Genomic DNA, 24,876 nt, shown 5'->3' with positions numbered 1-24,876 from the left:
TTTGCTACTTATATAAAGACAATATTGCTGATTTTTCAACACAATTTTTTTTTTTTTTGGCCGTGCCACACAGCTTGTGGGATCTTAGTTCCCCAAGCAGGGATTGAAGCCGGGCCACAGCAGGGAAAGTGCCGGGTCCTAACCACTAGACCACCAGGGAACTCCCCCAAACAATTTTTTTTACTAATTATATTACTCCCTTCTCCCCCAGAAGTGGGCAGTAAAGGCATTTTTAATCTCCTTTTACAGGTGAGGAAAAACAAGATCAGAGGTGTAAGTGCTATGACCCTAGTGCCCCGATCTCCTGTCCCCAGTTTGGGGCTCTCTGCAAACCCATGCTCCTCCTTTCTCATGACCCTTCCCTCCTCCTTGACCTTCACCAAAAATACTTTTAATCCTTTTGGAAGAGAAGCCCAGCTACACAATGGTACACATTACCTTCACACAGTCAGAAGCTTTGGATGGTTCCCCAAGTAAAGCTGGAAATATTAGAAGGAAAATGAAATGAAAGCAAAGTAGCCATCTGACAGAAGTTGCTTTTTCCCTTCTGCATTTTAGGACCTCAAGTATTATTCCACTGATTTGTTGAACATTCCACATTGGCATACAATCTGGCAAATCTCTTAACTTATAGCCCAGATCCCTGCCCAAATTTTAGCAAAGAGCCAGGGCGGATATAGTGTTTTTTTCTGTATAGAGCCTTCTGTTATGGGGGCTGGGATATATGGAAGCAGGGACTGAGCAAAGGACTCTGTGGGTGGGTGGAGAAGGACATGTCCAGATGACGACCTGTTAGCGGCGGTTGTTGTCGTGGTCATCTGTGATAGTAGCAAGAACGCAAGCACACTGAAGAGGTGGAGAGAGGAAGCCTCACACTCCTCTGCCTCTGAGGCAGGACAGGATGGGGTATGTGAATGTGAGGAGTCACAGTAGATCTGCGGAGAGTCCAGCTGAGTAGGGGAGTATTTGTCTTCCAGCCTTGGCTTTTCTTGAGTACTGGCCCCTGGGAACCAGTGGAGTAATCCTGAATATAGTTACTATATTTCACGCTACAGAATTTTCTGAGTAGATAGCCACTTTTTCAAGGGATATCTTTTTCACATTTTGTTGTTGCCAGTCATAGGCTTAAGCGTGGGTTTCTTTTTCTCCTAAGTGGCACTCAAATGTTGACTGATTCCTAATTTATTTGGCTGTGGACTGACAAAAATCTGTCCCATCAGTCTTCAATGATCAAAAACAGTGTCTTCTTTTTTGACAGATGAAGAAACATCTCTTGGGAGTGCAGAAGGATCGTTGATGAAGGTGTTACAAGCCCGGAAGAAGAACAGCAGCACCGAGCTGATTATTGAGTCAGAGAGGGTGTCCTCAGATAAAAGTGCTGTCAGCTTGTCAGGCGTCATGAACGAGCAGCTGGACCTCCATGATAAAAGCGATAGTATCGGGGCACGAAATTACATACTGCCTTACATCTCAGAGGGGAATCTAGGAGATGTGGAATCAGCGTTATTACCGTTCCTTCAGCTGCTTTTTTCAGACACACAAGATGGAGATATGCCCCTGGGCCTTTTGAAAAACAATACAAGGAGCCCTTCTGTTAAACGTGTACGCAACAATTCAACTAATAAAAAGAAATTGAGGAAACTCCATTTTCTGGAAAATTTGTTAGATGCAGAAACTCAAGAAAAAGTGGATGAGGTGAAAAAGGAAGAAAAACCTGCCCCGCGTACGCGTTCCAACCTTTTAAGTGCCATGTTTAAACGGTACATCTTTCAAAAGAAATTGGAAACTGCCCAACCACAGAAAGACAGCCCAGCAAAGACGGAGAGTACCGAGGAAAAGCTGCTGAGAGTGAACAGGGTCCTCAAGGGCCCAAGGGGCCTACAGAAAATGCACCTCCAAGCAGTGGGAGATGAGAGCCTCAGGAGGAAACAGAATGCCCAGCCATCTGTGGCGAGCACTGCCGAAGAAAGAAGGCTCAGGAGGCCATCCCCAGGAAAGCTGCAACAGCTTCTCATGGTGCAGAGGCCCAGGAAGCTGGTGGGAAAGTCCTCCAATGCGGAGTCTTCATTCATAAAAGAACACAAGGCAGCAGGTTCCTCTACCCTGAAACAGTACTTCAAGGTGAGGCCTTCTGCCTCCATCCCTCCAAAATCCCCATCTGACGTTCAAAGCAAATCAAAAGACTTATCCAACACTATACTTGTTTTAGAGGATGCAAAGGCTAGAGTTAGAAATATTAAGGATTTTGAACTAATCTCACATTCTGGGAAAAAATACATCTTCCATAAAATTAGGACTCATCGGGTCCAGAGAAAACCCAAAGTCAAAAGGAGTCGAAAGTTCAGAAAGAAAAGTTCACTCAATAGAATGATGCTTGCAAGCCCTCCGTTCTCTGTAGTGAGGAGTCTCATAAATTCCCCTCCGCGAGAAGCTGTTTCACCTTCAAGAGAAGTGACTTCTCAGGAAAATCCTTTTCCAGAATTATTTTCTCTTTCAGACCCTTCTACAGAAAACACTGCTTCAGAAAACAATACTGCACAAAATGTTTCTGAAGAAATTATTTCTTCAGGAAGCTCTACTCTGCCAGGAGGAACCGGCCCTGGAAACACTGCCCGTAAGGATGTCTCCACTGCACACTCTGCTGTTGCTGCGGACAACAGTATGCCAACTGTTCAACACACCAACGAAACACAATGGGAGCACCACGACACGGGCACTGAATTATCCTCTAAGCCCACAGGCTTCACTTTCCCAGGGCTCACATCCCCGGGTGATCAAGTTGAAACTCAGCTAAACCAGCAGCTACGGTCCCTCATCCCCAACGATGACGTGCGAAGGCTCATTTCTCACGTTATCCAGACTTTGAAAATGGACTGCTCGGAGACCCACGTGCAGCTGGCCTGTGCCAACCTCATCTCTAGAACAGGCCTCCTGATGAAGCTTCTCAGCAAGCAGCAGGAAGTAAAGGTGTCCAAAGCGGAATGGGATACGGGCCAGTGGAAAAGTGACAACTCTATCAGTGAGAGCACAGAAGCCCAGAGTGAGCAGAAAGAGCAGGAGTCAAGTGAGGTGAGGAGAAGCCCTGAAACATGGGACCTGGACTTTTACTCAGTTTAGGACATGCCGTGGACGTGCCCAAGCAGGAGTACCACGGGCTCCTAGTCTGCATCTTATCTTCAGCCATGACACTGGCTAAGGCAGTGATCTCCCACTTTGCTCATAGAGAGAGTGTGCCACTATTCCTAGGGTAGACGAGAAAAGGACATAACACAAGATAAATAAACTGTGGATAAATAAATTGTAGAAGAAAATGCTAATGATAAGATTAATAACATTAAATTTGGCTTGTTCTTATAGAAGCTACTCGCCTGAAAGGATTGGGTTTTATAGTAGTTTAAGAATAGTTAGCTATTGTTTAGAATAGGTTTAAGAAGAGTTAGCTTTCATCCCTTCTATCTCCTTGTTTGTAAACAATTGTTATTTATTTTTTTAGCTCACAAAAGAAGTTCCAGGATATGGCTATAACAACAAACTCATCTTGGCAATATCTGTAACTGTAGTAGTGACGATTTTGGTTACACTTCTCTGTCTCATTGAGGTAAGGACAATAATTCATTCAGATTCAGAAGCCACAAACTGAGAATCAAAGCCACCTTTCCACCTACTGCTACTTGATTCTTCTCTTTAGTCATGAGGACTGAGATACACTTTGTTCTTTTACTGAAAAGTATATTCCCAGGATTTTTTTTTCCTTTTTTTTTTTTTCTTTTGGCTACATTATGTCTTCATTGCGGTGCGCGGGCTTCTCATTGCGGTGGCTTCTCTTGTTGCGGAGTACGGGCTCTAGGCACGCGGGCTCAGGAGTTGTGGCGCACGGACTTAGTTGCTCCGCAGCATGTGGGACCTTCCCAGACCAGGGATCGAACCCGTGTCCCCTGCACTGGCAGGCGGATTCTTAACCACTGCGCCACCAGGGAAGTCCCCACAGGATTTTTAAAGGAACTCCACTCCCAGGAGATCTCTATGGAATTGGATCCATGATAACAAGCCATTGGACTATTTTGACAAGTTAAGTTTATAAGAAGGCCAGAGTTGACATGATAGTAAAATTTCTTCAACTCAAAAACTATGCTGATTTGATGTACTCACCAGTCACTCTCATTCTACTGTTTATTTCTTTCCTTGTTGGCTGAAGTGATGAGAGACATACGATCTCCATACTCATGGAGCTATCAGTCAGCCTGGGAGGGCTAAAAGGACATGCCTAAAAGATAAAAGTGTGATCTCGTCAATTCCTGAGGCTTACTTAGCAGCTTGCTTCTCCAGTGTATTAGGAATTGTGTAGATAGGTTCCATTAAAACACTGCAAGTAAAATCCTGCAGCAGGCTACCCTACAGCATGTCATATTTATAGTAGCCTATTCCTGGAGCTAGCCTGTTTACCTTTTGTTCAGTTACATAATGGTTTATTACTTTTCCCAAGAGGCAGTGGCTAACATTAAAAGAGTGATTTTAATCAGCTGGCAATCTTGATTCTACCCTACCAGTCCAACCTACGTTATTTACCTTTTCTCTTGTAATGGCAGCCCTCCATTGCAGCCAAAGCAGCTCCTTAGTATACGCTAGTTACACCACATCCATTCCTGCTTTTGTCTGTGCCTTTGGCCATCTAAAATTCCTTGATTTTGCTTTGCCTGTGGAAGTCCTATGAATCTCTGAAAAGCCAACTCAAGTTCAGATATCGTTCTTCATAAAGCCTTCCCTGAATACTCCAGCCCTCCTGATCGTAGTCCTGTGAGGTTTGTCACCATTTCTTAGGGGCCATAGCAAAGCAGTCCCCTCCCCTCAGAGCTCACAAAAGTGGGAAGCAGTTTTTTAAAAGGCAGCCCCCCAAGAGAGAAACACCAAGGTTAGCACATCATGGAACTGAGCAGAGATGTGTAAGGACCAATGGCTTCCTGGCCTATCAGACTTGAATAAAACCTGACATGATGTACTAACTTCTAAAGAGAAATGTGTCTGTCTGCAGGAGGGTTGGTCAGTAGTGAAAGCATAGAAAAGGTGAGGAGAGACCAACATGGGCAGCGCCCATCCTCACATTGCCCGAGAGTAGAGATGGCACCTTAGGCAGCAGAACTGAAGAGTCAGGCCCACTAGCCAGGCTGTGCCTGTTGAGGAGATGGATGGATCCAGCTGCCTCAGGCCTTCCCATTAAATTCTGGATTCAGCTGATTCCTTTTCTGATTCTGTTGTCACCAAGTAGCCTTCGATTGTGTGATTGTGCTTCAGTGTGCCACGGAGGCCTGTCTCCACAGAAGGTAATTCTCTGATTGTGTAGACACGGATGCCCTGTGTGTAGAACAGATGTATTTCTCATTGTCAAGTAATAATTTGGCATTCTGATTTTTGATCAATCCTGTGATATTGATAAAGTGAGACTGCCACAACAGGAAGACGTGAGTTCTCTCTTGGTGAGGAAGAGTATGATTTCTGAGCCTAGGAGGCTGGGGACTAGCATTGGGTCAGCTTGCTAGTCATTGGCCATTGCCCAGACTGTACCCTCTACATCTCCAGGTGGCATGTGGCCTTTTGCTTTTTTAGAATTTCTGTAAAGTCCCCTTTTTATTGTTTCTAACTTCTATAGAGTTTAACCTTGCATTTGTTTTGTTTTGTTTTGTTTTGTTTTGTTTTGTTTTGTTTTGGCCTGCGGGATCTTAGTTCCCCAAGTAGGGATTGAACTTGTACCCTAGGCAGCGAAAGCGAGGAGTCCTAACCGTTATTTCCTCTCCCCACTTATATGATAAGCTCTTCGAGGACAGGGACCATGCAGTGTTCTTCCTATGGTAGACACTAATGGTGTTCAACGGAAGAGAGATGAGGCGTTATGTCAATTCCACAGCGAGGAATCATGCAACCGAATATTTATTTGAAGTAGCATCGAGTCCAGCAATAGACCCATGTGTTCTTAAGACTTCTGAAATGTCATGTTTTAATATTCCAGTCAGTGGGGTAAATGAATAAATGGTGATAGAATAGCTGCCTAACTATTTGGGGGGTAAAGAATAGCAGATCCCCATTTTTCATCTTAAATAAACATATTTCCATAAATGTGAAAAAAGGCCACATAAAGGTATTAGAAGGAAATAAAAGCAATATTTTTATAGTCTTATAGTGGGAAAGAGCCTTCAGAGCCTGATGCCACAAGCAGAGCCTTTGGTGTATTCCACCATCTTGTCTGTGACACCAGCTTAGCACTGATTCATGCCAAGCGTAAGATGAAGAGTTTTCCATATATTTTCTGATTTAATGCCCACAGTTCTGTGAGGATGACATTACTATCCCTCCTTCATAGATGAAGGAGATCAATGTAAGGCCCCAGTGGCCAAACCAAAAGCAGAAGCCAGTTTCACCCGACTGCAAAGCTTGTGCTCCCTACTCCACTCTTTTGTCTTGTCTCCTTAGAGACAAAAACACTGGAAAGATTCGAAACACTGAAATTCAATGAAAACCAGTATTTCTTTACTATAAAGAGTTTTTTGTTTGTTTGTTTGTTTGTTTGGGGGTGGCAGGGTTTGGCCATGCTGTGCAGCTTGCGGGATCTTAGTTCCCTGACCAGGGATTGAACCTCGGGCCACAGCAGTGAAAGCGCCAAGCCCTAACCACTGGACCACCAGGGAACTCCCAAGAGTTTTATAAGTCCACAAGAAGAAGACAAACAGTCCAGGGGAAAAGGGGGCAAGGGCTGTGCAGAGTAGGAGGTGTGTTGACAGTCTGCCACCATATCTGCCCGTCCTCTCCTCATGGCTCATGTGGGGTGGGTTTTGTTAGCCAGGCCTTTGTCACCTCATGACGTAAAAATAATCTCTGATATTTTCTTCAAGTACTTTTGTAATCTGTCTCGAATTTGTTGTATTTGTTTTTTAGTGTGGTTGAGGTAGGGGATCTAACTTTTCCCCCCCTACATGAAGATCTAATTGTTTTCCAATCTTTCACTGAATGGTTTATTCTTTCTTCCCTGGTCTCATATACTATCTTCATCTGGACTCTATTCTGTGATCCAGTTATCTTGTCCTGTACCAGTACCAATATCACACTGCTTAATTCCAGTTGCTCTATAACATATTTTATATCTGGTAGGGCAAGGTCCTACTCTTTGACCTTCTTTTTCATGCATTTCATAACTATTCTTACACATATTCTCTACCAAATGTCAGCTGGCCAGGTTTTATTTAAAAATTATTTTGGATATAAATGGATTGCATTGAATTTGTAGGTTAATTTGAGGAGAATTGACCTCTTTACAACATTCTAGGAGGCTGGTATCTCATGCCATGTAGTACTTCTTCTTAATGTCCTTCAGAAAAGTTTTAATATTTTCATCACATAGGTCTTCCAAATTTTTGGTTAAGTTTATTCCTAGGTACTTTATGCATTTTTATTGATATAGTAAATGGGATGTTTCTTCTGTTTTTTAGTGAGTTATTTGTGTTATATGGGAAAGCTATTGAGGCTTATATGTTGATCTCTTGATTTTGTATGTGGCCATCTTACTCAGGTTACTTCCAATAAAATTTCGGTTGATTCTTTTGGTCTTTTTAGGTCCCTCATTTCATATGCAAATGTGTTTGTCTCTTCCTTTCCAATACTTCGTTTTTCTTTTTGTACTGATTAAGACCTCCTCCACATTGATCGATAGTAGCAGTAATGATGGGCATCCTACTCTTGTTGTTGACTTTAAAACAAGGCTTAGGTTTCTGCTAGATACTTTTATTTTCTTTTCCTACTTCTAAGAGTTTTTATTAGGAACGATCTGTTGAACGTTATCTAAAACAGTCAATAAAATATATCGCCAGCTGCATGCAAGACCCCAAGTTAGGTACTGTGGAAGAGGCAAAGGATTATTAAACAGGGTAGAATTCCTTTCCTTAAAAAAGTTATCATCTCACTGGGTAGATAAGATTTAAAGTAAAAAGGAATGAATAAGGATTTGGAAATAGTTGTAATGGATAATCATGATCATGTTTTCTTTCAAAACAGATTTATTCTCATAGAATTGCAAAAGGGGAAGATAAAAAAAGCAGCAGAAGGTAAATATTGGTCTTTTAAAGCAGAATTTTACAACTAGAGGAGAACTTAGAACTCGTCTATTTCAATTTCCTCACCAAAGGCAGGAAGAATGTTTAAGTACCCTAATGGTTTACCCTAATTTATTTATCGGCAGAATTAGCTCCCCAGCCCAAGCTGAGTAGGATAGAGCAGCCAGGAAAATAAAAGCACCTTCTCCCCACAGCCACACCCCCAGCAAATGCTGCATGTGCGACTAAGTCCGAAGCGGACTGGTGTGGAGCGCATCTAGAGAGTATCGTGTTTCTGCCCAGCGCCGCTGTGCAGTGTTTTCACTGCACGAGGGCACTTGGCCAAGGGCCAAGAAAGGTGAACGGGGCTGAAAATCCTGCCTGTACTCCATGCTAAGCCACATGCAAAGGTCTCCCCAGAGACACGGGGGGGGGGCCATTTTGGACAGACACAGAGAACTTCTGGAAGGCCAGCATGCATGGAATGATTTTCAAGATCCCGGGTCTGTGGTGATTTTGCTCATTGTGATTATGGACTGAGGTACCCGTTTAGTCCTAATAAGACCAGAGATAACACATTGTGAGAGAGATGAAAAATGACATGTAACACTAACTGTGTGTGTTTTCCTCCAAGGGGCTTTTTTTGATTTCTGCTGCGTAAGAGAAGCTCAGGGGAAAGTGAGAGTCAGGTAAATTTGAAGGGGATATAGTACTGTGGCCAGAGAAAGCAGGGGAGATGCTGAATTAATATTTCCCTTTCTGTGTTCCAGGAGGGCTTTTTTGGGAGAAGGCGGCCACTTTGGCTTAGGGATATGTATAGGCCTCTCAACGCCACACGCAAGGAAAACATGGCACAAAAGCTACACGACAGGGAGTCTTCTGATGAGTATGAGATATTCTATAAGGATGTACCGTAAATGATAGGGGACAATTTAAAATTCTCATCTAAAATGAGGAAATAATGAAAACTATCATTGTTCCTTTCAAAAGTAAAAGCCTTGGCATTATTCTTCTTACCCCAGGGAAGTCATCAAAGCCCCAGCAGAGAAGCTTCTGGCTGCATATTGGGTTGATGAAGAGGCGGGTGAGGAAAGTGAGACCGCACACGAGACTGCCACAGAGTGAGCCCTGTTCTGCCTCAAGCCACCTGCAAATTTTATTTTCTAATATTGGCTTCTCAGCATTGCTTGTAAAATACTTACTTTTCTCATACTAAAGTATATAAATTCATAACCAAGTCTAACCATGTGGTAAGGAATTAAAATGTAAATAGTTGAATATTTATATACCAATAACAGGGGCCTGCAAGAAGAAGCAGAGCTTAAACTAGAATCCCTCATGGTAGCCAGTACTTCCACAAGAGGAAATGTGGGCAAAGGAGGATGAGTAGAAGGATGAAGAGGGGCTTCCCTCCCTTGTTTCCCCAGTATCATCAGTCCCTGGGAACTGGAAAACATACCATCCTCCAGGGGCATAGATCATTAAATCAAATAACAATTTATTCTGGTGCTCTCTCTCCTGGTTCATCACGTACCAGTTATTTACAACATGCTCGACCTCCTGCCCATAGAGGATCATCTACTTCTGGCCCCTCTCGTACGGTCATTGGGGTTGCCAGAATATTTGGATCACTGGGCCTCCCTCCACTGTGGAGCCAAGGCCTGACTTTTCTCCCAAGTTCTCAAACTCATGTACGAATGTGTACCCTGTCTTGGTAGGGGGTCCTCCACCATTTCAAGCTGGTGGAAAATTCCCATTGGGTTGTTTTTTTTCTTTAAAAAAAAATCCCAACCGTTGGATAACTAGCAGGGAGGGGCCAGAAAGACAGGGTAAAGAAGAACGTGTGAGAGCAGCCGTTGCCCAAGATGGCCCTCCTCAGGCCCTGGCCTCTCCTGACCCCACTGCGGGTCAGCTGTGTGCTGCTCGGCTCCCTCCAGCTCAGCCCAGCACCAAACCTACCCACCTCCTGCCTCACCCAGCACAGGCCCAGGGCTGCATGATTCCAAGTGATTATACAGTGACAGTGCCACCTGCGGAAGGTGCAAAGGTTCTTCCACTCCTGCCAAGAAAGTCATTAATCACATTTCTTAAGTCAGTGAGAGTTAAATACATTAATGAGTAAAAGAAATTCTGAATGAACAAGATTTGATAATCTACCAAGGTGACCACAGATAGTGCTGGTGGTTTAGTCATATGAGGTGAAGAATGGTGCAAGCCATGGGGTGATAGCACACGGTCCCCCAGAGGATCAGTGGGCCTGGGAGATAGCCCAGCAGGTTCTGCCGGTTGGGTGGGGTTCCAAGCAAAGTGAACGGCCCATCAGTCCTTCTGATTTATGAGTTTGCTGATGCTGCATGAGAGACATCTGTTCTCTCAGTGCCTGCCCAAGTCACCTCCCAAAGTTTCTGACTGAGAATGAAAAACAAGTGTTTTTCTCTGGGCGGTGACTTCAGTGAGCCAACAAGTATTTACTGTGTTTAAGGCGCATGACTGATACTACTAACAATAGGAAGCAGCAGCAGCTAACGTTTACCACTTGCTTGCTTGGTGCCAAGCCCTGGGTTAGGCATCTTATGCTCTTATTTAGCCCAACGGTCCGTGGAAGCATATCTTGTTATCCTCGTTTGACAGATAGGAAACAGGGTTTAAAGAATGCAGGTAACCTGCTCAAGGGCCCAAGGCGCCACGTCCAAAAGTGTGAGTTAAGGTTGGAGCCCAGAACTGTTAGACTCCAACAGGGATGCAGAGAAGTATAAGCTGTGTTTGCCACCAAAGAGTTGATAACAATGATGATAATGAGGAGAAGGAGGCAGCTGCTGTTTATTGAGCACCTGCTGTGGACCAGGTGCAGTACTAGGCACTTCGGTTACACTATTAGGTCACAGGAGCGGAAAGTCCCCATGCCCGCTCAAACTCTGTAATGAGTGGGGGTCTGATTTCAATAAGAGAGGTGGTCACAAAGACAGGGAGCTGACGAGAAACCAGGGGTAGAGATCCTTGTACTGCTGGGCTTCCCAAAGTGTGGACCAGGATTCCAGGTAGCTCCAGGTTCCTAGTTTGGGATATTTCCATTATTTCAAAGTTGGTACATAAATGAGGCTTAGAGAATATTTTTTGTATCATACTACCTGAGATTTGCACAATTTTTTATTAGTGTCAAATGCTACCCTACCATATTTCTAAATTAAAATTCCCAAGGGTAAGATTCTGCTTGGCCCAGCTTGACCGAGATTGGGCAGTGTTTTTGCCAGAGCCAGAGACTTCACCTGGCCAGCCTGTGAGTGAGCTGTCTCTCCTTGGATCAGGGACTCATCCCTGGCTGTGGCCCAGAAGCAGGAGGGGTGCCCAGGGTCAGGTGGTACAAAACATGGCCGCCTGGGGCTGCCTCTGTCACCATCTTATGGTGGACAAACTAGCTCAGAGCCGAACTCCTTACTGAGACCTGAGAGATAGAAGGGGAGAGGGAGATACAAGGCCAACAGCTACTAAATGAATGCAAATTCTGATTCCGATGAAATCTGTCAGAGAAATTAGCCACTTTTTAAAAGATAACGAAATGAGACAATATATGATTAGGGCAAAAATGATACAGAGAAGAAAATTGTAGGATTCAGAGGAGGGAAGGTTAGGAAACTAGGGAGGGTCCATGAAAAAGGTAGAACTTGGTCTGGGCCTGGATTATATGCCAGACACTGTGCCTGGTGCTGGGGAAAGAGTTGATTAGGACAAAGTCCCTGCTCTTGCGGGGCCTTAAGACTGAGAGGAGGCACAGACACCTGAAGACATATTATACATAGAAGACAGTGTGTTGACATGACAATGGCAGTGTACCAAGAAGTGGTTCAGCTCTTGGTTGGCTGCAAAGGAGTAAATGTGAGGGTTGGCTTAGAGGAGGGGAAGAAGCAGAAAGCCAAACAGAAGTTTCTTGGGAGGACGAGATGAAGGAAAGGCATTCTAGACGGAGGACAGTACAGAGGCAAGAGGCATGAAACCTTGGGTGGGTTTGAAGCGTGTGCAGTCTGGTGTTCCCAAGCATGAAGCACAAGCAGGAAAGGGCAGTAGGTGAGGCTGTGCGGGTGAGCAGAGAACCAATCCCAAAGGGCCTGGTCAAGGCACATGGCCTTGACCAAACAGAGCACAAACTACAATGTTTTAAACAGAGAAGAGACACGACCAAGCTTGAGTTTTATAAAGAGTACTTTGATGGTGGCCTAAAAGTAGAGAGGCCGAGAGGTCAACTTGAGTGTTTAGACCAAGTAGGAACTGGGAGGAAATGGGGCACCAGACCCGAGGTTTTGATGCAACTGAAGAGCATGTACACTGGATACACGTGAGTGAGAACTGAAAGGACAAGAGCTTATGTTCAGAGAATGAAAGATTGTACTTTTAAGATTTTTCATGACAAATTCCAGATGATCAGGTCCAAATGTAACCTGGGAATGGAGATCAGTGAGGTGTTGGGAATCCAGAAGGTGATGAGAAATAATTCGCATCGTTCTGGACACTCATTCCTTTCCCCTTTCAGTAGCTCAGCAAAAAGCTAGCTCAGCAGCTACCAGCGAGCTCAATGGAAAAACTAGGCTCCCCCTCCTACTGCGACCATTTCTGTCACCAAGCAGTTGCCACTGTTAGTAGTATAGACGTTCCCTGCCTCACCATCCCTGTAACTGTGACGCACTCCAGGCTGGCTCCTCCTCTACGGGAACTCTGGTCATGGGGCACACAGTCCAGCTAAGTCTGGTCTAATCCCCTTCTCTGAAAGCTTGGGGGATTGAGCGCACTCTGTTATTGTTCTGCTTATAAGTTCCCCCCCGAACAATAAAACCCTACTGTATATTTGCACAGTAGGGGGTTGAGGAATTTCGTGCCCAGGAAAATCTGTGGCTTGTTGGCATGGCAAGTATTGTGGTAGAGGAAAAGACTTGGAGCCCAGGACCGAAGTCCCCAACCGTGACGAGGGCATCATTCATTAATATGCCAGTTCAATACACTGAGGGTCTCAAGTCTGTCTGGTTCAACCCCTGAATCAGACAGTGTATTGATTATCTGGTGGTAAGTAACAGATCACACCAAAATAGTGGCTCAAAACAACAATAAACTTTTATTCCTCACAATTTCTGAGTCAAGCCTTTAGGGGAATATCTTGGGCAGTTCTGGCTCTGGGTCTCTCACGAGGTCCTCAAGATATCGGCCAGGGCTGCAGTCATCTGACGGCTGGACTGAGGCTGCAGGGTCCACTTCCAAGATGGTTCACTGCCTTACCTGGCTGCCAGGGTGGTGCTGGTTGTTAGACGGAGGCCTCCTTTCCTCCCTGCATGGGCCTGTCTGTCCACCTGCTACTTGATTGAATGTCCTCACTACATGATGGCTGGCTTCCTCCAGAGGGAGCTGTGCAAGAGAGAGAGGTTATTCCTCTTACGGCCTGGCCTCAGAAGGCACATAGCACCACTTCTGCCACATAGCATGGTTAGAAGTCAGTCACTCGTTCCAGTTCACATTCAAGAGGAGGGGATTTAGACTCCACCTTTTGAAGAAAGAAGAGTCAAAGAATTTGCGGACATATTTTAAAACTAGCATAGACAAGAAAATAGAAAGCACTCTAGATATTTCAAGCCAAAAAAAAAAAAGCCAGAAAGAAAGAAAGATTATATCCAAACAGTTGGTGCTTATCATCGAGGGGGCTAATGGTGGTGAAAGTTGAGGATGGGGGGCATTGTAGCACTGGCCTTCAGGTTACTTTACCACAGCTGCTTTCCATAGACTCAAAACTGCTGCTGCCACTCAGAAGTCAGGAAACTTTGGGAAACCACTGATGAGGTCATTGCAGCCCCAAAGCCCCAAGGGTGGTGACTAGATGGGGAATATGGAGTCTGCTGCAGAGGAGGAAAGAATGATTTCCATCTGCTTTCCACCTTCCAAATTTCACACAAGTACATTTTATTGGCAGAACCCTGCTGTCGAGGGGATCTGTGAAATATGCTTCCCAGGCTTCGAGCACCTGCAGAGAAGGGGGTAGAAATGGGTGTCAAGAGCCAACCAACACTATCCAACATGCGTCCGTATACAGGTATGGTGAGGAGGCACCACCTGTACTTGGAGAAGTCCTGGAGCCCTAATCCTTTTTTTTTTAATAGGCTTATGGTTGTCCAAGTCTTTGTAAAAGGGGGGTGGTGTCCACATAGAATAACATGGTGGAGAGCTAGCTGATCACAAATCTGGAAGGTGTCACTGTAGTTGGGCAGCAGGTGAGGTACTGGTTGCTGGTGACATGCAGTCAGGCCCAGAGGTGACTGGAGAAACACCTGGAGTTGATCCTTAGTTGGTCTCTGGAATGTTCTCACTGGAATGAAAGCTGGGTAGACTGCAGGCAGTGCAGCATCGGAGAGAACATAGCTGCCATTCAAAAGAGCTGCCAGAGGAAAGGTGTCTATAGGGAAATATCATTTCTCAAAATATGGTCTGTGGACCTCTACACTCAAACATCTCTGGGATGCTTCTTTAAAAGGCTGAACCTGGGACTTCCCTGATGGTCCAGTGGGAAAGAATCCGCCTTCCAGACTTCCCTGGTGGCGCAATAGTTAAGAATCCGCCTGCCAGTGCAGGGGACATGGGTTCGAGCCCTGGTCTGGGAAGATCCCACATGCCGCGGAGCAACTAAGCCTGTGTGCCACAGCTACTGAGCCTGTGCTCTAGAGTCTGCGAGCCACAGCTACTGAGCCCTCGTGCTGCAACTACTGAAGCCCGCTTGCCTAGAGCCCGTGCTCCGCAACGAATTAATCCCAAGTATATTTGAGTACCTAATAGAGTATGAGTGTGCTAGGTACTAGAAAAAGGATGATAAATCTGTAAATATTGTTCATGAGGTGTTCCTAATCGCTCTGGAGAAGGTGTATGGATCTTCTCCATACACAGATAATGGATACAATGAATAAATGGATACATACAATGAATGCAATGGATAATGATATGGATAATAAATCTATAGTTATTGGTTTGAAACAGTATCAAGATCCAAGTAATTCCTCCAAAGTCAACAATTTTTGAAGTAAAAGAGCTCAGAAGTAGGTAATGGGTGGGGCTAAGGGTCTGATATATTGAGGTGGAAAAAGTCGTGGTGGGGATGGTGAAATGTGCTCGGTGATTTGGGGGTACTTTAGGAAAATGGGCTAGAAACCAGCTTTTTCAGGATTTCATACTGGACTGTTGATGGCTTTAATGAGTTATACCTTGATTTGCATATTTAAGACTCATGAAAACACTCAAGTCGAAGGATTGCATCTTTGGTGGTCATTTCTCACACAGAGTCAGGAAATCTAAATTTTTAAAGTTCAGTGGATAGTTAGCGCTAACTACTTAGGGCTCTAGTCTTCTCTGGGAGTTTGAAGATGAAGCCAGCTGCTATAAAAATGTCCGCACCATTCGATCCTGTAAACTCACACTTTGGACTCTACGCTAAAAATACACTTGAATAGAAGCGGTAAACTCCAAGACTTCTGGGTGCGGGAGTTGCGGAAGGGGAACTAGAGGCAGAGACAAGCCCGGAGTGGGAGGGGCGAGGGAGAGGTCCGAACACCGCCCTCGTTCCACTGCCACCAAGCTGGCTCCGCCCCTCAGGCTCCCGTATTTAAAAAGCGCGGGCGCGGGCGCACGGGCGCAGGCGCAGTCCACCTGCGCCCCGAGCCGCGCACGCTCGGTGACGGTAGGATAGTGGCATTGGTACCTTTTGCGGTTCCCATCGGGGGTGACAAAACCTTGCTGGTGTGGGAGCTGAGCTCTGGACCCACGGCCGAGGCCTTGCAAGTGAGCCGGGGCGGAGGGAGGGGTGCAGGAAGCCACCCCGCGCCTCAGTAACTGGGCGCCCCGGGGTACTGCTTCAGCACCTCATCTGCCTGTGGTCTCCGCTGAGAGGAATCTTAGTTCTAGAGCCGACCTGAGCAGTCAGCTCACCCCCACAGATTTTTGAGAGAGAGTTCCCAACAGCCGGCATTGCCTCCTAATGCTTCTCGAAGCTTCGGATTTCAGAGGGAAACTTGTTGCTGAAATGAGAAGTGTTTGGAGTTGCAGGCTCACCACAGTTGCCTGCGGCGAAGGGCTGGGGGAATAGAAGGGAACGGGCGGTTTGGCTTCCTGGGCGTGAAATTTCCTGCACTTAATTCGCATGGGACCACCCTACAGCATTCTCTGTTCAGAGTCTTCTCCCAGTTTGGCCTTCTGTATTCGGTCCGAGCCTTCCCAAACGCAGCAGTGGCCGGTCCTGGGTTCTATGCCATCATCAAGTTTTATTCAGCAAGGGATGCCCACAGAGCGCAAAAGGCATGCGACCAGAAGCAGCTTTTTCAGACATCTCCAGTGCAGGTGGGTCCAAATGTGGAATTCCTCGCTCTACTGGGATGAAGTGCTGAATTTAAAACTAATAGGCCATCGGGAATTCCCTGGCGGTCCAGTGGTTAGGACTCTGCACTTTCACTGCTGAGGGCCCGGGTTCAATCCCTGGTCCGGGAACTAAGATCCCAAGGGGGGGAAAAAAAAAAAAAAAAAGGCCAACGTTTGTACAGCACTGTGGTGTACAGAATGCTCTCAGATGCACTGCTCCACTGATCCCCCAGTTCCCCAGTTCTTTCTTTCTTTTTTTTGGATGAAGAAACTCGAACTCAGGATGGTTAAGGACTTACTTAAGGTTCATGACAGTAAATGTGGAAATTACATACCAAACCCAAACTTAACTGATGTTAAACCCCATGTCATTTTATGCTGCCCCTTAATTTAAGAAATCTTCACAAGAGTCTTCCTTATATTTACTTTTATGTGGATTTTAAATGTGTGAGGTTGACAAATTGTTTTCTAATTAATTAATTTATTTATTTATTTATTTATGGCTGCGTTGGGTCTTGTTGCTGCGCGCCGGCTTTGTCTAGTTGCGGCGAGCGGGGGTTGCTCTTCATTGCGGTGCGTGGGCTTCTCATCGCGATGGCTTCTCTTGTTGCGGAGCACGGGTTCTAGGCACGGGGGCTTCAGTAGTTGTGGCTCACGGGCTCTAGAGCACAGGCTCAGTAGTTGTGGCACACGGGCTTAGTTGCTCTGCGGCATGTGGGATCTTCCTGTACCGTGGATCAAACCCGTGTCCCCTGCATTGGCAGGCGGACTCTTAACCACTGTGCCACCAGGGAAGTCCCGAGCTTGACAAACTTTTGTCAGATGTAACATAAAGGAGGCTTCCTCATCATCATCACTCTCAAACTGCCTATTCAGAACTCCCTTCAGATTCCAGAAAATGGTTAAAATATTCTTTAATGCATTGTAGAAACCTTATTCCATATTAACATACCATCCAATTTTACTTCCCCAGAATTAACATTTCATTATGTGCCTCCATTCAGCCACCATTCCTTTTTCAAGGACCTTTTCAATTCCTCTGAATAAGTGAGTGAGGCTTAGATTTCCCAGATCTTTCACTTTATAATTGTGTGTCTTCTCTGATTGGCTTCTTGCTCTGGCTACTTCCCACTGACCTTGCTGCCTATTCTTACCCATATTTCTTTACTCCTGATTTCGCCTTTATTGAATCTGAGAACTCTCCTCAGATGTGACTCCAGGTACACTACCTCCCACTTCTGTACCCTGTTTAACACCCTCTTCAATCCTGGCTGTACTCCCTGGGATTGAAATGATTTCGTGTCAGACATTCTTTAATTTGCGGACCCTGCGACCATTTCACATAACCACTCAGATATTACAGATGGTCCTGGAAAGATTATGAAACAGTTACTTAGTATCAGTTGTGAGTAATGAGTTCTTTTCTTATATTGGACATTAAGACCATTCCATAAGCTTAGGTTCTGAGATTTTCACAGCATAAAGCCCGTCACTGATAGAGTAATGAAGAAAATGTTCTACAAGTCACTATAGAGTTGAGAGGAAAGGGCATTCGTATTAGATTTCTTTATTTAATGCAGAGCCTTAGTTTACTACCCACACCCCCGAAATTGTTACCTATTTAATTATGCGTTCTTTTTAAATTTTATTTATTTATTTATTTGGTTGCAGCGGGTCTTAGTTGCAGCAGGCGGGCTCCTTAGTTGCGGCTCAAGGACTCCCCAGTTGCGGCACGTGGGCTCCCCAGTTGCAGCAGGCAGGCTCCTTTAGTTGTGGCTCGCAGGCTCCTTAACTGTGGCGTGCGAACTCTTAGTTGCAGCATGCACGTGAGACCTAGTTCCCTGACCAGGGATCGAACCCGGGCCGCCTGCAATAGGAGCACGGAGTCTTAACCACTGCACCAGCAGGGAAGTTCCAATTATGTCTTCTTTTATTCATTGGCAGGTATATATACTTCTTATCTTTTTTCCCCTGTATTTTTTATAAATACAGACAAGAGAATAACATCTTCAAATAAAACGAAGGAAAGGCCTAATGTATCTGAGTTTTTCTCAGTAGCACGAAGGGAAATGTTTGCCAGCAAGAACTGTGGCAAGGTTATCCCAGATGTCAACTGTCTCTACTACCCAGGGGCTCAGAGCCCTTCTGAAGCTTCCTAATTGTCCAGGACAGCTCCATTATGACTCACCATACAGGGCCTAGCCTCCCTGTTTTTAATGTTGTGACACTCAACATTTAAACATTAGTCTTCATTTCTCCTTCCCAGCAGGCAGCTTCAGTTAGAGAAAGTAATTTCATTTTCTTATGTACTCATTCATTCACTCAGTCAACAGACCATCCCTCCTCTACTATATGCCAAGATCTATGCTTGTTTCTGGTAACAAGGAAAGAATAATATATGGTTCCTTCAAGCACTTCAGGAACTCATAAACTAGTGACAGAGGAAGATGCACAAACAAGTCAATAAAGAATTAACAATGCTTTGACTTTATTTGTATTATTTGAATTTTTATGACTATATTTATATACTACACCCTGTTCAAAAAGGAAATAGACACTTAAGAAAGAACTAGTGATGTAAAAAATCCACAGTAATATGTAAGTTATTTAGAGAGTTAAGACTGGAAATATTTGCACTCTCAAAGAAGCTTGTTAATGCAGATGAACCTCTAATTCTTTTGGTTGCTTTATTTACCTTTATAGAGGTATACTATTCCCTCTTCTAACAGGGTTTAGTAACTTGGGGAGGGGGTGCTACAGATTAAGGTCCTAATTCAGTGGCAGGTCCATCTTATCTCCTCTTCAGGTCATATTCTCAAGCAGGAGCTACAGGACGAAACGACTAAAACAGTTCACTTCCTTTGCTTACCCCCAGCCCTGTAATAGGCTTCTGCTGGGCTTCCTTGCTTGCTTTCATCATCACTTTCACCACCAGAGGTTAGGGAACCTTCCGATTTATCAGGGGCTCTGGAAATGATGCAGAAAAGTACTGACTTAAAAATAATAAATAACATTTATTTAGGGCTCACTGTGCACTCATTGCTTAAAATGTCCTACTTAATCTTCACAACCACTCTATGAAATTGGTATTGATAAATCTCAGGTATATCCAAAATAAGTCTCTATGTAGGGTTGTGATATTTTTAGGTCTTTTAGGTCTTTAGGTTCGTCTCGGCACCAGACATAAGGCGGTTCAACATAATACGCTTGCCCTAAACAGCTCCAGATGCCAAGAATTGGCAAATTACCACTTTGGTTTCAATGGGTGGTCAAAAAGGATCATCAGGGTAAACTCTGTAGATTTTCTTTGACAAACCAGACTCCTTTCAACATTGAAATCCTAGACTTTAGAGAGAAGAATAGAACAGGGCTATGGGGAGGAGATGTGAGAGGCTTCCACATGGAAGTATCTGAGCATTGGCCTGCCACCTAGAATTAGTGATAATCTCAATCACTAGGATGGTGGCGTCCATAGTTTTCTCCAGTATTTGTATGGTATATAATAAAAAAGAGTTGTCCATATCTAGTCATTCATTTGCAAGTCTCACTTGATTTTGAAGCTATAGCATACCTAAACTATTACCTGGGATTGCTGGAGTTTAGTTTTTATTTCTAACAACAGAATATTTGGAAGTCTAGCCTTTAATTCAAAATCCTAACAGCTTCAGGATCTTTCTAACCTTGAAGAAAGGGAAAATGAAGATATTGTGACACCACTTCAGAAGCAATAGCCTGAAGTTCTTCTGTGCTTCGGAGGTGGTGTTGCCCTCCCACGAGTGCAGGAGTCCTGGAGTTGGCATGGCTGAGGAACCTTTGGATAAGTTGGAGGAAGGTCTGTTTTCCAGTATGTGTGTGTGTGGGGAGGTGAGGGAGTGGGATTGCTCTTTTTTCCTTTCTTTCTGAAACTCAACTTTTCAGATACATCATCACCTTTTCTAAGCAACTAAAGCCCTGGGCAGAATTTTTCTGCCTGACAATATAGGTTTTTATCTTAGGCGATACCTGACAGCACCTTAAACTTTAGAATTTTAGAACTGACTGCCTGCCAAGAAGCTTAGGAGGAGGGAAATTTAGTTAGTTTTTGTTTTTGTTTTTGTTTTTTTTTGGTTAATAATTTGTTTTGTGCTAAAATAGTCCTTCAAATACAGATGTCTTCTGGCCTTCAGTTATCCCAACAAAATCATTGTCTAAAGATTGAAATAAACTCTTGTGTAAATGTTCAGTCCTTTGCCTCCTATAGAAGGGCCTGAGCGGAAAAAGTAAATGTAGATCCCTAGAAAGGGGATTCCGATTGGTACTGAGTTTTTTCCTAGAATCCATGGCACTTGGGCTTAGGGTTTTAAGTCAGAGGCAGGGCTGTTAGCGAATGGAGTAGAGGAGGCTCCACCATCCACCTGAGTGGGTGATGGTTGAGGAGAGGCCAGATCATCTGCACTACCACCAAATCTATCTCACTGTATGAATCCAGCCCTTTACGCACAGGAGAGCAGGGTCTGTAGCGGTGTAGCCTCAGCTTGTCCACTTGAAATCTGTGCGTAATATGAGATTTGTGCCACGTTCTTGGTTTGCATTTCCCGTCTAGTTAGTATTTTAGGAACTTCCAGAATAGATCTGAGCAGTAAAACTGTGCCATGCCAGGGTATACCTACAACAGAGACATTCAACCGTACCCCAGTGTTGTGCCTGCCCTTAATCACTAAGATAGTGATCTAAGAATCACAGATGCATTTTTAGTTGTAAACATACAACCTAGAAATCAGTTATTCAGATGATAGGCATTTTAAATTCATCTGTTTTGGTTGGATTTAGGGTCATTATCATTCCTTATGAAAAGGAAGGTAACCCAGAAGCTCGCTATTCAGAAGGCTGTGACAGATGCATTCCAGAAACTGCTGATTGTGGTTTTAGGTAAGACCTTTTTGACTGTCCTTGAAGTGCTTCAGTTTCAGTGAGCAAAGAAACTTATTTGAAAAGTTAATTGGATGAAAATAATGGTTATCTAAAACATTACATATTCTTTCATTCACCAGATGCTTTCACAGCAGCGGTCTTAAATTTGTTCTTTGTGGCATTTATGAGAAAAACGACAGCAACTATTATTGTCCCCAGTGTTTAGATGTAGAATGACTTGCCTCAGTTCATACAGAAAGTGTTTGATCCCGTTCTTCCTCAGTTGCTTGCTTATCGTACAGAATAGTGTAGTGATTAGAAGCCTTGGACACCTGTGTTTGAGTCCTAACTTTGTCTCTTAGATTTTTTTGTTGTTGTTGTTGCAATTTTAGGTTTTTCTAGCCAGAGACATTTGAAGGTATTTAATATCTCTAAGCTGCAATTTCTTTATCTGCAAATAGGGTTAGTAATTCAGCTTATCACCTAATGGGGGATATTGTAAGAGTAAATGAGGTGATGAATGTAAAAAGCTTAGAACTATGCCCGAAACATAGTAAGCAGACAACATATATTGACTATTACTATTATCGTTGTTGTTTTCTTGTTGAAGAGTTTATTAGATTATGTTTTTGGAATCAATTTAATTTCAGTTTTCATTCCTGATATATTGGGTGAATATGATTCTTATATAATAATCGGCTACGTTTTTGTGAGCCTTGAAAGTGGTCATGCTACTGAATAGCGTTGATTGTGTTCCCTATCGAGTTATACAGCGGTGAGAATGTGACAGGCTGTGCCCAAAGGAAACTCTATGATTAGTAGATTCCCGGAACAGAATTGCTCCCCTGCTTCACAGCCCTGCAGGCGTAGAGACTGAGAAATCCTAGCTAAGTTGTCAGAGACCTTATTTGCTTGTAAGAGTTGACCCTGGATTGGTCTTGGCCTTCCAGGCTGGGCAGTCCTTCCAGGGAAGTTTGACTTCCCTGGTCATCAGGCAGAATCTCCATCAGCTGTCAACTCTGGGTAACAAGCTTTAAGAACCAAACTAAATGTCTGGGTTGTTTGTCCCTAATATGCAAAGGTATTCCTTATATGTACTCAAAACTCCTTAGACCAAAAAGCCTGGTGGCTCTAGCTTGCCTTGAGGAAAGCTGTATTGTCCAAAAGGTACATGGGCCAGTTTCTGCCAGTAGAGTGTTCAAATGCTCTCTCTCTCTGTCTGTGTCGCCAAAGCTTTGTTCATTGTATCTGGTCGAATTTTGGTCCCAAGGAGTAGGCACTTGCCTTGCTTCTAATATGAAGTATCTATTATAGTCCAGTGGTATCTATCCCAGGTTTGAACTCACTTTGACCCCCACCTAATGCCTTCCTATTTAAATGTATTGTGATTGAACATTTTTGTTTCCACAGCTTTTAATTCCTATGTCATTATTCCTTAGTTCTTATTTCTAAGATCATAAAGGTTTTTGAACCAAACTTGATACTTCTTATATATTTTTTCACAAATAATTATGATAAAAACTGAAGTGTCAGATGAGGGAACTTCTAGGAAAATGCTCTTATTTTCTACTTTTAGAAATCAAAAGAATGTCTAATTATTGGGTGCTACCATTGTATACAGGAAGTTTTAGAACAAGAAAACTTCTGAATTGATCCTTGTTAACTTTATTTCAGAAAGTGGTAAAATAGCTGTGGCATATAGACCCTGTGAAGAGGTCACAGGTGCTAGAACTGAAGAGGAACTACAGGATTTAATTCAAGTATGTGGAGATAAAAACTCAAGGGGTACACAGCCAGTGTAGCCATAGTTCAAAACAACCAGCAGGATTTGGAAGACTTTGGCATGTCTACTCAGCTCTGTCATCCTTCGGAAAATCTGAAACTCTGAAACTGCTTTTGAGGCAGGGAATTTCTAGGACTTCGCCAAGTCCCGAGCCTTGTCTCTGGCCCCTTATTTGAAGTTGGGAGAGCAGGATTGAGGACCATCAGTGTACGTCTACAGTTGTGGACACAGGAGAAGACACAGGCCTTTTAGAACTCCCCTCAAATAGAATTGCAGGGATTTGGGAACAAAGTAACTATGGCCTTAAGTGTGATTATGCTACAGTGTTTAAAAACTATTCATGCCTTTCAAGTAAGGTATATTACCCAGATCTCAGCATCTCATATATATCTTGTGTTAAATATTTTGCAGAAGAACCTTTCTGTAAATCAATTATATGGATGCCTCGAATTAGGGATTAAGTTGTCAACGTAATTTCTAAAAGAAAACATTAATGTACTGCATATAGGATTTTTATTAAAAAGGAGCAAAAAATGTGTTTCATGTCATTGAGAGCTTAATTTGGGGCTAGATTTCTGATTACTTAACTCACCCCAATGTTGCAAAGTTTGTTTTGAAGGGAAGAAAGTAGAGAAAGAAAAGGTGGTTATGTTCTGAAAAATGTAAAAATTTTGAAAGTTTTTCCTGTACAAAATAATTAATTTAATTCAATTTAAATCAGTCAAGGAAACTTCAAACATATCCATGTTTGGGCTTTAAGAAGTCTAACTTCCTGTGAAATGTGAGAGGAAAGGATTCCGTATGTATACTAAAGATTTTGGAAAGCTGATTATAACAACAGATCCATTTCTAAATGAGGCCAATCTTGGAATCAGTTCCATTTAGAAACCGTTATGTGCTAGGCACTGGAAATAAGATGAAGCTCCTTCTCTCTTGCAGTTTAGGTGTTAAAGGTGTACCAGACAATTAAAAAGGACTAAAATTAAATAGATGATGAAAAAGACTGTGAACAAAGTAAACTGGGTGCTAGTTACAGTATTTCCAGAAAATTACTTAACATGCTGACTTTTAACATTCTAAGTGTCTTCTCCATGTGTGCACACAAGGTAGACCTCTGAAAAGCGACACTGTAGTTTTTTCTAGATTAACGGCTCTGTTGAGACAAGGTGGGATGGGGGAAGTTTTCCCATGCTAATGTAAAGGGCCATTCACTTGGTTTTAGAGTCTCTTTCCCAGAATGAATTGCTCACCTGCCCCAAACCCCTCCTACAGAAGTTCTGGAGTCATCACTGATTCAGTGGTAACCCCTAATAATAGAGGGGTGAATTAATAATGAGACGTGAATACTGAGAGTTTGGAGGAAATGGCAACATTTTAGAATAACTGTAAGGCGTGTTCCCTTCCCGCCACCGTAACTGGTGCTCATTTTGCAGGTCAGCTACTTTTCTTGTCAGCCGTGTGGCCAAAGCGGGGAAGAATGCCTCTCAGACTTGAGCTTTGAGGAGGAAGAGTTCAGATTGCCAGATCTGGACTAGCACTTTTGAATTTCCCAGAATGCCAGGTCCTGTGGTTTCCTTGGGAAGCTCTGCAACCTTCCCAACCCCCCGCCACCCCTGGGCCGCTGGAGTTTGGGGCCACTCGGGTCTGCAGCCCAAATCCCGCCTCATTGTTTGGGGCCAGGGAGGGCAGGGAGGGCTTGGGAAGAGGGCCCGGCAGGAGGTAATTGTCGCTTTTGCAAGGGGAAGGATGGCTTGC

General features: G+C 43.9%; 2 protein-coding genes and 1 pseudogene across 7 annotated transcripts in view; all 3 read left to right on the top strand.

Annotated features, from left to right (window-relative positions):
- Window positions 1-9,303, top strand: part of LOC133080637 (leucine-rich repeat-containing protein 37A2-like) — a 44,052-nt gene extending 34,749 nt beyond the window's left edge. For 2 of the 5 annotated variants that reach the window (XM_061176670.1, XM_061176672.1), the window contains 4 exons: window positions 1,259-3,069; window positions 3,494-3,598; window positions 8,038-8,087; window positions 9,098-9,303. In XM_061176670.1, coding sequence (XP_061032653.1) covers window positions 1,259-3,069; window positions 3,494-3,598; window positions 8,038-8,087; window positions 9,098-9,200 — 2,069 coding nt within the window. In that variant the 3' untranslated portion in view covers window positions 9,201-9,303. Of the gene's footprint in view, window positions 1-1,258; window positions 3,070-3,493; window positions 3,599-8,037; window positions 8,088-8,709; window positions 8,765-8,845; window positions 8,962-9,097 lie in introns of all 5 variants that reach the window. The other 3 variants (XR_009698563.1, XM_061176673.1, XM_061176671.1) reach the window with 3 other exon arrangements.
- LOC133080635 (leucine-rich repeat-containing protein 37A2-like) overlaps window positions 3,520-24,876 on the top strand; it is a 65,607-nt gene continuing 44,250 nt past the window's right edge. The window contains exon 1 of one of the 2 annotated variants that reach the window (XM_061176667.1): window positions 3,520-3,598. The gene's annotated coding sequence lies outside the window, so the exon portion shown is untranslated. Of the gene's footprint in view, window positions 3,599-16,401; window positions 16,431-24,876 lie in introns of those variants that run through there. The other variant, XM_061176668.1, reaches the window with a different exon arrangement.
- LOC133080855 (RAD52 motif-containing protein 1-like) lies at window positions 14,127-24,656 on the top strand (annotated as a pseudogene).

The sequence above is a fragment of the Eubalaena glacialis genome, chromosome 19 (genome assembly GCF_028564815.1).
Source record: "Eubalaena glacialis isolate mEubGla1 chromosome 19, mEubGla1.1.hap2.+ XY, whole genome shotgun sequence".
Taxonomy (NCBI): Eukaryota; Metazoa; Chordata; class Mammalia; order Artiodactyla; family Balaenidae; genus Eubalaena; species Eubalaena glacialis.
Note: the sequence above shows the minus strand (reverse complement) of the source record. Positions and strands in the feature narration are given on the sequence as shown.